The sequence below is a fragment of the Heliangelus exortis genome, chromosome 19 (assembly GCF_036169615.1).
Source record: "Heliangelus exortis chromosome 19, bHelExo1.hap1, whole genome shotgun sequence".
Taxonomy (NCBI): domain Eukaryota; kingdom Metazoa; phylum Chordata; class Aves; order Apodiformes; family Trochilidae; genus Heliangelus; species Heliangelus exortis.
The window spans coordinates 9,422,260-9,435,660 of NC_092440.1; the positions used below are offsets into that span (position 1 = coordinate 9,422,260).

General features: G+C 42.6%; 1 protein-coding gene across 2 annotated transcripts in view; it reads right to left on the minus strand.

The window, feature by feature from the left end:
* Positions 1-10,084: 10,084 nt before the first annotated feature.
* The window catches only part of TMEM132C (transmembrane protein 132C), a 180,917-nt gene continuing 177,600 nt past the window's right edge, over positions 10,085-13,401 (minus strand). The window contains exon 9 of one of the 2 annotated variants that reach the window (XM_071763112.1): positions 10,085-13,095. In XM_071763112.1, the coding sequence (XP_071619213.1) occupies positions 11,896-13,095 (1,200 nt within the window). In that variant the 3' untranslated portion in view covers positions 10,085-11,895. The remainder of the gene's footprint in view (positions 13,096-13,401) is intronic. The other variant, XM_071763113.1, reaches the window with a different exon arrangement.

Sequence of the window (13,401 nt, forward strand, 5' to 3'; positions counted from 1 at the left end):
GTACTTTGGGTTTGAGCTGTTAAGCAGGAGCAGCCCTGAGGTGTGTGCCTGTTTTTGCCCATCACCCCAGTCACAAGATTTACAAGTTCTTTACCACCTCTTCCATTTTACAAGGCTCAGTATAATCTGCTACTGGGGGACACTTTTGTCAAAATAGTTTTCAATACAAAAGCAAGGTGCCTTAATGTAATCCCTCTCCAAGGGTAGCAGTGCTACATGCTGAGGGCTTGAGGAGAGCAGCAAGGACTGCACCAACTGAATCTATTTGCTCTATGCCATGAAATATCTTTCCTGCAACTCAAGCTTACCCTGTGTTAAGTGTGACAAAGCCTGAGATGGTCCAAGCTTCCTGAGAGCAAACAATCCCATGGGATTTTAAGCACAGACTTTGGAGACAAGAGGGGGGAATTTTTTGTTTTTCATTTTCTTTCTAAGCAAAAAGGTAAGTCTAGCTCCACTTGGAAAACAAATGGAGAAGGGTTTTATTTAAGGTTTTTATTTATCTGCCTGCTTCCATTCTGCAAAGCAACCTTGGTACAAGGGGTTTAAGACCTCTCTTCTGAAAAAATACCACCCAACGGGTATGGTTAAAAAAAAATACAATATCTCAACCAATTTGAATTAGGGCCTGGGGGATTAAAATCTATATCAAAACAACAGGTGTGTTTAGGAATGGTTTTATAGTTTAAAGAACTTGCCAAACCAAGCAATGAACCTATAGTGGACTTGGTTTAGTTGGATGAATGGGGGACAGGGGTGGGGAGGGAGATGAAGTAGTTTTTGATTCACCCCAGGTAAATCCCCTTGTCCAGCCACCTAACTATTCAGTTTGGTCACCGAGTGAAAAACAAACCTGAATTACTAACTCAGCACTTCCAACCAGATGTAGGACACTTGGAGCTTTAGAAAGCAGCTTTTTCAGCTCTCTAGCAGTCATTTTCATTCCTAATTTTTAAGGCCATCAGCAAGCCAAGCAGAAAGTTCAGTCAGCTTCAGAGAGCTGTAATTACCAAGACTGTTTACAAGAAGCTTCGATGGCAACAAGCCTCTTGTGCAGGAGCATGTTTACCATTGAAACTCTTGGAGTATCAGTCTCCAACTCAAGTGCTTGGATGGCTTCTTACTACCTAATGAAAAGGTGCTGTTAAAGCTGCTTGAGGCAAACAAACAGGAAAGAGGAGCACAGATCATCAGCTTCTCCTCATCTCCCAGGAGCCTGAAGCACTGGCAGTGAGATGAGCACCCAGGTTCCACTTCCCAGTGCTGGCAGTGTTCCCTGGACAGCACACAGCAGCCAGTCAGGACAGCTCCTGGAGTTCAACAGAGGCCAAAGGATATTCTGAGCTTGTCAGCATCTGACCTCAGTGAAGATGGATGCTGTGTGTTCTGCAGGCACAGAGAGGGAAAAATAAACCTTGGCTGGGCAAAGCAGGGGTTGGTGCACACAGGAAAGGCTGCAAAGAGGACTGATGATTTTTTTTTTAACACCCAGGCAACAGGTGAAATGATTGATTGAAGTATCCGGAAGCTCTTATTCCTGGTTTTGTTGAAATATGCATTTTCTCTTGTTAAGAAATAACCTCCTGGGAATTCAGTACAACTCAGGGCCAGGCAGCCTGTTTAAACTAATTGTGTCTTACAGTCTGTGATCCTGGATGCCCACCAGGTATGGTTTTTTTTCCAAGATACAAGGTAGATTTGAATTAAAATGCAAACATCCCACCTAGCAGACAAAACCATGGAGCTGCCATGCCCAAGGAGGCTGGGCTTCCCTGGGGACTCCAAGAGCACTGAGCACCAGTTGTCCTCTATTTCTCCTCCTGAGGGCCCTAGACAAGGACCCAGCAAAGCTTTTCTTCACTTGGTACCAGCACCCTGAAGGTCATTTGCAGTCTGCCTTCCATCTCCTTCCAGAGCTACCTCTGAAATCAAAGCCCTGCCATTTAATTCAATACATGCATCTGGTGCTGCTTACAGGGGGAATGTGGAATGCTCTCAGATGAGAGTAAGCTGCTTTTTCCAAAGCAGGAGCTGATCTTGACAGTACAAAAGGCTCCTGTGGGTCACAAACCAGCAAAGGGGCCACGTTTATCACTGGGATTTAGATGGCCCCGTTTGACAAACCTCTGCTAAGCGACTCTGCAAATCACATTACACTTATCTGCCTTTGTTTTCCTCCAGCCAAGGCACTTTGTAAAAACAACAGCTGTTAGTCAAAACCTTCCAGTCCCAGGGAGTCAGCTTAAATTATGGGCTAAGACTGCCCGGTGTGATTTACCAAAAAGGGAAAACCATTTAAATTTGCTTGACATTATTAACAATCAACATTCTCTCCATCTGAATTTTATTAATATCTGTGCATTGCTGGGCATGATGGATGAAGGAGACAGAAGACAAAGCTTTGAAGCTGGGAAACAAGGTTTGGCCCTACAGGGCTGAGTAAGTATCTGTGTCAGAGAAGCACATGTACAACAGAAGGCATCATTTTTAGGGTTTTATTGTGGCAGCAATCTTTCTGAAGAGATACTTAGGTGGGGAGAAGGGAGAGGTCTTCTGATTTGATGGAGTTACTGAGTGGCTGAACCTGGGAGTTATTTTGCAGGGAAAATGGTTTCTGGAGGTACTGCCTGCACATTCTGTGAAGTCATTTCTCTTGAGGTCAGCCACAGGAACCCAAACACATTGCTCAAGGTGTACAGAGATGGCACAGGGACCAGGCAGACACTGTTGCCCTGGAGCAGCTCTGAACTGCTGCTGAGGCAAGGAACTTTGTACCTTAGCCTCAGTTTTCCTTCCATTTAAGAAGGGCAAATAGCCAGCTTTTTATGTCATTCAATTATGTCATTCAAGCTTTAAAGCACCTAATACAAGCACTTCTGGCCAACAGAAATTGAAAACCAGACTCGGCTGAGCATGACACAAGGCTGCAATGCTGAAGATACAAAAGTCCACAGTAAAGGCAAAGCCATCACACCTGCTGTCCCTTTGCTGGGGCAGAGCTCTTGGAACTGCAGGGAGGAGCTGAGTGGGAACAAGGGTGGGAAATGGAGAGTGGCAAACAAACCTGGGTCACATTACTCAAATCAAAACTCTCCTGACCTCCATGGTCCTGACTTGCACTGATACTCAGTGTTTAGTGGGCTCCTTTATCATCTCCAGAGCTCAGATGTGAAGCTTTGGCTGCTCCTTTTCCAGCTCGAGAGCACAGCAGCTCACGAGGTCAAGTGGCAGTCTCTCAACAGAGGGTATGTTCTTTCCACCTAAGTATAAGGCTTTTGAATCTTTGGCTGGTTGAGGATTGTATAGACACTGGTATAGATCATGAGACCAAACTGAAATAGGGCCAGAGCTGGCAGGGCAATACCCTGTCTGCCCTCCATGGCATCTGTTTTCCTCTGAGAAGGTCAATCCTTCAATAAGGACCTCACAGGGAGGTCCAGATTCTTTCTGAAGCCACAGGAGCTCTCTAAAGACTGAACAAAGTTAAGAATAATAATAAAAAAAACAACACTGAACAATAAAACCAGAATCAACTGTAATGCCTTCACCTACTGCATGGAATCTCTTCAGAATTTTACTCTGTCATTCTAGCTACTTGCTACACATTTGTGAGTTACCAAACCTCCAGTTTTACAAAAACTGGAACTTTCCCAAACAGCTGTGGTTTTATGCAAAGTTTTGGTTTGAGGAAGACATTTTTCTTTTATTTTAAATGCAAGACAGAGCAGACTCAAGAAGGCACTTACTGAGGAAACTTCATCAAGGAGAATTATCCCTTTACAAAAACCATGGCTTTACTACTATTACCTAATGCACCACAAGTGATTTAAGAAAGACAGTGTGGAACTTCCAGTACAGGAATTAATTTTCTTTATGATAGCAGATTGCTTTACAATTCTTTTCTGAAAGCACTTGGACAATAATTAAGCTAATACCTATATGATCAACAACACACCACCTCTTTTATCCATACAGTTGTTTCTCCTTTAACTGCCAATATTTTCCATTTTCACTTTGCAACTATTTGTAATAGAAAAGTAAACAAAATATCTGTGCTCAGAAACCAAATCGCACAAGTTTTTAGTCTAAGACAGAGAATAAAAATCTAAAATTCATTCAGAGCAGAGTCAGAAAAAAGGAGAAAAGACACACTAGCAGCTGAGGCAGAGCTCAGCTGATGGACATATGTGAAGTCATGAAGAGCAAATGCAATTGAGTATCAGAAGTGGCAATCAAAATTCAGAAGACTGATCACAATTAAGTCTTTCTGAAAAGGCCATGACATTTCTTTTTCTTGGTTCTAATTTGCCTTTTTCAGATCTTCCCTCATCTTTCTCTGCAGCACAGAAGATCAATGCTTTTTTTTTTTTTTTTTAAATGCACCATGAAGGCTTGAGTGATGCTAGAGTGCCCACAAGATGGAAGTCCCCCCCAGATACTTGAATTATTTGTGGGAAAATAATTGCACACAGTTCAGAACACAGCCACATACGTTTTTTTAAAAAAAAAAAAATCAATCCATCCATTAGACCAAACGGGTATTTAAGAAGGACTAAGTGTCTGGCAGCTTGCAGGGACATCATGGTACATCAGTGAGACTGTTAAAGCTTGAGCTGTAATGACAGAGTGGAGCTCTCTGCCTTCCACCAAGCAGAAAACTGGTAGAAGCTCAAGCTCTTCTCTAGCCTAGACCTGACAAATCCCTGATAACTCATGGGTGTGTTTTTACTGTTACTTGTTTTTAAGCTGCACGTCAGTCTGTTCAAAATTGAGCTGAAGGAGCTAACTGGGGAACTGTTTCTAGCTCACAAGCATCTGGATATAAATGACATCATTATTACTTTCACAGATCCTGAGAACACCATCTCCTCCAGGGCAACAGAAGAGCTCCCTATACCTAAAACTTCAGAAGTGGCAGAACTATCCCAGGTTTACTCAAGAACACAGTAGAGAAGCCAATACGACCATCAATGAGGTGGCACATTGCAGTGTGATGACTGTGATCCAGTAAGAGCTGAAGTTTTGGGAAGTGCACAAAAGGAACCCCGAGGTGTACAATCAGAAGCAGACTCTTTGACAAATTTAAGAGGAAATGAGATCTACATTTCAGCTGTCACCCTGATGCAGTGGCTTGGAGAGCAGCCAGGGATTCTCAGGGACTCCAGACACATCAGGATCCTCTGATCAGCAACTAGGCTCTCTCACAATACTGGGGTGGTATTTCAGCCTACTAAGGCTCTTCAGTGCTGCCTCTTAGCTCTCCTCAGAAGGAAAAGGATGGATTTGTCTTGAGGTGTGTGTTTACATGTCTGTGTTTAGGCTGTTTGAAAGGAAAATTACAAGCCCAAAGGGGAAAACTACAGCAGTGCTAGGAGAGAAATCTCAGCTCAGGGCTGCTCCCCACCCACAAGCACACAAGACCATCTTATCCTTGGCATAATCCAAGGCAGAAATCTGGACTCTGGCTGCATTTACCTAAAGCAAGCAGTGATTTAAAAAATGAAATCTGTGGAATCAGTATCAGCAACAGTGCGAGGCCATTAGTTCTTGTTTTCTTAAATTCAGCCTCATTCAGAAGAATGGTTTTCAGATAAGAAAATTAAAGCATGAAAACATCACAGCAAAGGGGTTATTTGCCCAAATGCTGGAGGGAGCAGTGAAGGAAAATAAAAATGAAACATAATCATTAATATTTGGGCTTGCTCACATTTGCTGGTAAATGACAAGGAAAAGTGCAGATTTGACAATATCTGGGTTGTAAATACTGCACAGCTCTGCTCACCCAAGCAGCCAAAGATGAGCTCTGGCTGGATTCCACAGTTCCTTTATTGACTCGACACAAAAGGATTAAATTACTTCCTTTAACTTCTCTCCTTGTTTACAAGTCATGTTCTCAGTCCAGATATACCCAGAGAGCCCAGAGCCTGAGAACTGCTGCTTACAAAAAACTGTTTGCACTCTGCAGAGCTCATTAGCAACTCACATGAGGCTGTCTGATGTTTTTTACCTCAAAGGGTGATAAAGCAGAGATAAGAGTTCTGCAGGTTTCTCCCTCCTTGCTCCTACCCCTTAAAAACAGTTTTGCTAGTGACAGGGCACATAATGAAGTAGATAATTTTTTTTTCCTGCTACTAAGAGCAGCAGCTCCACCTTGGGTATGATACCCGAGTACCTCCAAGGGGTGATCCTTATCCCCAAGGGATAATTCACACAATTCACAACTCAACAAACCCCACCGCTCTTAACAGAGCTTACAACTTGCCAAGTGCTTCAGCAGTGATTTCCTGCATTCAGAACCCCCCTGCCATTTGCCCGGACCACGGGTCCCTTTCAGACATAAGGATGTAGCTGCTTACAAAGCTCTTTGGCTGTATTGGCGACATAGAACTCCACCAGCTCTAGGTCTGCATGTGCATAAACTATTCCCTAACAGATCAGGAGCAAGCAGGAAAGGCTCCAAAACCCGAAGCATTCCATACTTCGAGTGCCACCTTCTGGCAAGCATCACGTCTCGCATTCCTGCCCATCCAGTCCCTTGGCTGCTGCCGGTGCGGGTTGGACACTGGTGAAGCAGCGAATCCCCCCCTGCAAACCTCGCCAAGATTTCTGCCGAGGTGAGCACTCAGTAGTTCCCTTTTCCAGATTAGCATTTGCATTCCTTAGAATTTTTCATCTTGGTTGTTTGGGAATACACCAGCTCCTGATCTTCCCTGCTATCAGCCTAGATTTAATTAACCTTGACATTTTTCTTACAATAGCTGCATTAGGAGTTTTCTTCCTAAACATCATGATGAAACTGCTGGATGGAAGCCCAGGACAGACAGTGCCCAGTCCTAAAGGGTGCTGCACAATGCCAAATGAGCACAGCTCCTTCAGCCTGAAGACTTTCTGCCAGGTAATTGCAGATATTTCTGCTATATGGAGAGCTCGAAGAGATGAGGTCAAGGAGCAAGATTTTTTTGAGCTGAATTTTACTGACTCAGCGCAGTGGGTACTTGGTATGATTTTAACTGCTTGCTACCAGATCAAATCCTTGAATCCAGGAATGCCAAGTTCCTGTTTACACCAAAGGATTTGGGCACAGTAAAAGACTATGTCTAAAACAGAGACATCTTTTTATAATTCCACCTTAATGGGGGATCTGCAAAAGGCTTCAAATTGCATTTTCAGCCATCATGCCACCAACAACTAAGGGAGAGTTGAGAATTTCCAACTGTATATTAGCAATGCTGCATGGAACTGAACTAATTAAACTTGTCTAATTAAGCCATGAGGCACTGATAGAAAATTGCTAGCAAGCATATTTGCAGGCCTTTTTAAAATCAAAATTGCATCAAGCCTTGATCAACCATTCATTTTTACTCAAACATAAAAATGCAGCAGCTTGTGTGCCACCTCTGTGTGATGGCTTTTTCCTGGGGTAGCACCTCTGTTACTTGGACATGAATTCCTGCTTTCCAATAGAGGCTCTGGTTTGAATTTCATGATTATTCTGCTTGCTTTCCTACTTAAGGGACATAGATTTGTTTCTGAATCTAATGTGGGCTACACCAACTCAGTGCAATGAAATTACCTAATCCATACAGACACAGAGTGGACAAATTTGCAGACAGAATTTGAAGAATATTTTTTCTAAAGAGCAAGACAACTTGTTCTAATAACTCAAACACAAAAGTTATGACATTACTTGTATTAGTTTCCTAATTTAATGCAGGAAATAAATATTACTAGAAGGATGCTGGATGACAGAAGAGACAAATGGGCTAATTAGGTTAATACTTTTTCTTCAAATGACTTCTCAGCATATGGAGACTTTTACGTCCATTACCTCAGCTAGAAGGCTGACATCAAGGTTCCTGGCTGGCCTCCTTCTCTCTGCCCTCATGCTGCTATCAGAGTACTTCTGAAAGAACATATGCTTGCTGCTAACTGAGCAGGTTTTGTGAAGTAAAAAGGTCATTTATTATTGCCTTTGCTGTGCCATGGCAGCATCATGCTGGCAGTGCAGGGTACTGCTTCACACAGACACCCATCTACAAGCAGGGGTGGTGGGAAGTAGCCACCTTGTCTCCCCCCAAACCTCTCCAAGCATTCCCATGATACCTCAAGACAACAGAGCATGCTGGTCTCTGTCTCTCCCCCATACACCCCCCCCCCCCCGCCTCTCTGCTATCAATAGGTCCCTAGCAGAGAATGATATTCTTATGTTCAGCAGCAGTACACTAGAAGGGAGCAAGAAATTCCCCTTTTCTCAACCCCAAGAGGTCTGAAGAGAAACTGCCTGCAGCTCAGTTGCTGTCTCCAGAAAAGTTCTGCTGGAAAATCAGTGGTATTGAAGGGAAAAGAGCAGGACTGGGAGAAGAGAACAAGACCCAGAGAGGCCATGCATTTGCTGCAGATGTTGATAGTTTCATGCAAGACATAGACACAAATCAATTTTCTCCATTTGTCTGCACTGAGGCACATCCCTGGGGAGGGTTTAATTTAATGTCCCATCTGCACAAACTTCTCACGTGCTTATGCCCTTCACCAGCTGAAGGGCTGCACTGGCCAAAGCACTGGTTCATATCATCAGCTGAAGGGACTCGTCTTCTCCATGCTTTTTGAATGAGCAACTCCTCTCTAGCATCAACTCTATCACTGATTATCTGCTGGTTTAATTTGGTGAATTGTTAATTTGAATCCACTGATTTATGGATTCAGTTTTAATAGCAGCCTTTGATTACTGCATTATTTCTTTCTGGTTGTTTAGTGAAGTTGTACCAGATTGTTTAGCAATATCCCTGTTTCATTTTATATTTATTTGCTCAGCTTTTTAATAAAACCTGTAAGTACATAGAATTGTTTTTTTATCAAAGCATAACCTGGTTCATAAATCCAATGCTCAGGCTGCAGTAAATCAATGTCTGCAAGCCTGTGAAACCACTCACTTTGGAGGGACTCTGCAGAGTCTTTTTTTTTTATAATTTAAACATAATTTCTCATAGGAAACTTTGATTTCCTCCCCTTCTAATTTCAATGAAAAAAACATCTTTCTTTCTTGAAAAAAACACTTGAGTTTTTGGAGAGGAGAAGAATCATACTTTCATTCACTCTGGAATATTTTCCTAGACAATGTGGCAAGACCAAGGCAGACACACAGATGTCATCATGAAAATACAGAGCAAGATGAATTCTGCTTGCAAGGTTTTCTCTCTGTAGCCAACTGTCTATGTTAGATGGAGATACTGATTTATTTTACTAAGCCTCATCTGCTAAAAGTGAAGTCAGGGTGCCTGGAGTAGAAACAGTGATTTAGCAATCACCCCCTTCCTCTCCAGCCAGTGTTGACCCAGTAACCCAGAAAGTGCTGGGAAATCCTTCAAATGTGCTGTAACAGGTGCCATTCAGCACATTAACAACCTTCTTAAAAACACACTTTGAACATTATATTCTGTGTTATTGTGGTGTATTATTTTTGCTCCCTACTTTCTTGTTCCTGAGCTGTTGTATTTTGCAGCTGCAGCTGCCTTTCCCACATCAGGGACACCTGCATTTCCCCAGGAAGATGTCCTGATCCCTGAGCTCTGGCTGATGCATGGCTGTGCTTAGCATGGAAAATAGCTGGGGGTCCTCTGGGATACAGGGAGCTTTGTATGTGTCAGTTGTGATTCAGTGAAACTTGCTTCCATCTGAACCTCCTATATCAATCAGAGAAGCAACATAATTAATTGTGACTGGGCTGCACAAAAGTTGCACACATCAGAAGCAAGAGTCCTGGAGTTGTTCGTGCTGATAGCAGGCATGAAGATGAACAAGATGAATGGTGACACTGTCACTCCATGCCTGACTGCTGGACGGACTCCATGCCAGTCCGTGCCTGACTGCTGGCTTCTCCTGCCATCCATCATCATCACCACATGTTGGGTGGGATGGGGAAGTGGTTCACAAAAGAAAGGTCAGAGCAGTGAAAAAAATTCAGATATCTCTATTCTCCTCCCTTCAGAAGGTGGCTTAAAATTTTGTTTCAGCTGCAAGGCTGTGGCTGAAGTATTTCGACAGAGAAATGACAGAAGGAGCCCCTTTCCCTCCAAAAAGAGGTCAATTTGTCAAGCCATGTAAAGCATTTTAATTACAATTTGTATAACATGTATAAATAAATATTACATTCTTTCAGTCTACAATGCATACTAGGCATACCTGTTAAAATGTCCATCTATGTTACTGGGTGGCAGGATTGATCTTGTCCAAATAAAAAAAACAAACTACTGAGTTTAGTAATAAAATAAAATAAGAAATACACAGGCAAAGACAGGACAATGCAAGTGCTTCCAGCTAACAGTCAGGACATAATACTGCTTTCCAAAAGGCTGGGTATACACCTTCCTTTCAGTTACAAAAGGTTTTGGATGACAGTGGCTTCTTCATTGTATAGATTTTGATCTGCATCCTCCATTAGTGTAACCTGGCACTGAGTCAAGACAGTTCTACCGGTTTACACAGTGAATCTCCAACCCTGGTTTGTATTTGCTTCAGATTTTTTTACTGGGTTTGTATTTTTTTACTCAAAACATCAGCTTTACAATCTAGTCTGAAATTTTCAGTCTTCCAGCTGGTCCAATGGCAAATTTTTTTTCTACAAAATGGCTCCAGATATTTCTTGATCTTGCATCAGCAATATTTCCCTCCCTTCCAACAGTCTGTCCAGAGGCCAGCTCTTCCAGTCCAAGGAAATAAAAGTTTGGGGACAATCAATGTTTTTCTGTCCATTCTTCTAGCTTTCAGAGCTTGATGAGAGTAGGTGACATCAGAATAAACAGAAAATGACAGAGTGAAATTATAAATTGGAAAAACCACCCAAAATCCAGGCTGTAGATATTTGGCCTGTGACAGTCTCCATTCCCAGTACAATTAAAATGCACCACTTGGGCACTCCCATTGGTTGTTACTTCTAAAAGCTAACAGAAAACAGCAACTTCTTCCCTTGGTGAAACATGGGAACTTTGGTTGTGTAAAACAAACAACTAAATAAACATCCCAAACTGGAAAATAAAATGAATGCTTCTTCCAGATGGAACACACTTCGATCCAGGGTGAAACGATTGAGGCTTAGGCTTTCAGAAGAGACATGACATGGAAATTATTAGCCAATATTTATCCCTTGAATTCTTTAAATGACAGGAGATTACTTATAGCTAACTTGGAAACAAAATGTTCTTGGTCCACTGTGAACTTTGCTACTCAAAATTTTTCCTGTTTTGTAAGCTATTTAAAAGAAAAATACAAGGGAGGAAATTATTGTGTTTCAACTTACAAAGCAAACAGAAATATAAAACTAAAAATACCAGGTAATTTCTTCCTCCTTCCTGTGTAATGCCAAAGACACATCTTCATTTCAAATGAAGGAATAAAAAGGAACATCTTGAGTAACAATCTAAAAAGTCCCCTTGTGGGTCATATGCCCATAACTGTGATGTTTTATTAGCAATACAGACAAGTTATTGTTTGTCTCTCAATTATTTTTTTTTCATGCTCTTGTATTCTTTCTTTTCTGTTTTACAAATATTTTTGGTACTCTGAAACATTACTATCATTATTATCTGCCTGACACATAAAACAAATTTTCACAACCCCATCTTGCCCAGTTCATCATACTGGTCATACCATTTCCTTGCACCATCCTGCCGTTTAGATTCCACTTCCTAACTCCATGAGTAGCAGAATAACCACTGGAAAAACAAAACAAAGTGAAAACCAAGAACAAACCACAGAAAGTTTGGCAAATTTCATTCCCTGATTATAAAAACTGCCTCATCATTTCACCTGGTCATTTCCCTTCCCCGTTCCCTCTCCCAATATATACTGTAGAACCGAAGGCATCAAGGTGTGGTTAAACCCCCCAAAACCAGTAAGGAGCTACACTTTGTCTTTAAACTTCTCCATGTAGTTTCGTATCTTGCTCGAGTCCCCCAGGTCCATATCCTGGCACACCCACTTAATGTCATCATCATTGCTACTGAGGATGGAGTTGACAGTAGGACAACCATCATCAGGTGGGATGGTAGTGAAGGTTGTGAATTGTACCCGCTTCCGTTTAGATGTTGGCGAATGCAAAGGTTCTGGTTTCTGTTCCTTTCCAGTCTTGCCCCCTGAGTCAGCACAGCTGTGAACCTGGCTCTGAATATTCTTCTGAGCACTTCCATTGAGGAGCTGGTTGCTCTCCTCACAACCCGAGCCTCGGTCAATGATAGTTGTGTGCTCATCCTGCTGAGGTGATGCATCTGCTGTGTTCTCCAGCAGTTCTGTTTCATTTCCCAGCCAGACCCAATCATGGGAATGGGTCATAGTGGTCTGTCCTTCCACCAGAATCTGCTTGTGACGGTATTTCAGTGCAAATGTTGCACAGTTTATTAGGAAGACTAGAATTGCCAGGCAGAAGACTCCAAGCAGAGCATACATCCCGATCTCCAAATCACTAAGGCCCCTTGGTGTCTGCACCAGGTCGTTCTCCTCCATGCCTGCATTGCCTTTTGGGAGGTCTACTTGGGCAGGAAAATTGGTGAAGTCTATAGGAATGTTCTGCAGCTGGCTATCGTCTGAGAGCTTGCCCCCATCCAGCCTACTGTTTTTAATGACTTTATTTTTGATTACAGATTTTGCTGTGGTGCTGACTTTCCTCATGGCACCTTCCTCTCTCTCTGCTGAGGAGCTCCCATGATATCGTCCCTCCTGGCCGTACCGGTCCTGATCCGACACTTTGTGCCGCCGGTCGCTGGCATGGTTTTCAATCTCGTCAGCATCATAATCACCACCTGCATCAGAGTCAGCATCATTCTGGCCAAACTTGACTTTGATGCTGCCGTTACCCACAGCCAGGACGCTTTTCCTTTTGGACTTTTGGCAGGCTTCAGAGATCATCATGTCCACTTTGATTAATGTGCCCTGACCTTCACCTTCTGCTGCCACAAGGGGCCATTCCGAGGCAGTGTTCTGCTGGATGGAGACAACGGCTTCATCTAATGATACAGCAGAAAGGGAGAAGTCCTTAGCATCATAAATGTCCAGTGGAGTAACAGAGCTGTCACTGAACTGAATCCAGGTGCTTACTACAGCTTCCTGAAAGGAGAGGAATATGGTTAAAGACAAGGTCTTAAATAAAACAGCTCAGCTCATTGCAGCCCATCAGTCTCTCAGCTCAGAATGGCAGCTGGAGGAAATGGAAGACAATGGCTCTGCACTGCATTTAAAGCAAACCGAGCTTCAACTGATGAGGCAGAAAATTGGTCACATTTTTCACTAAAGATTTCACCGTTATCCTTCCTGCAAATGTTTTGTAGAAGAACATATAAAATAATTGATATGAGATGTCCATAATACCAAAGTACCCATTAACAAGCTACAATTTACATGACTTATAAAGAA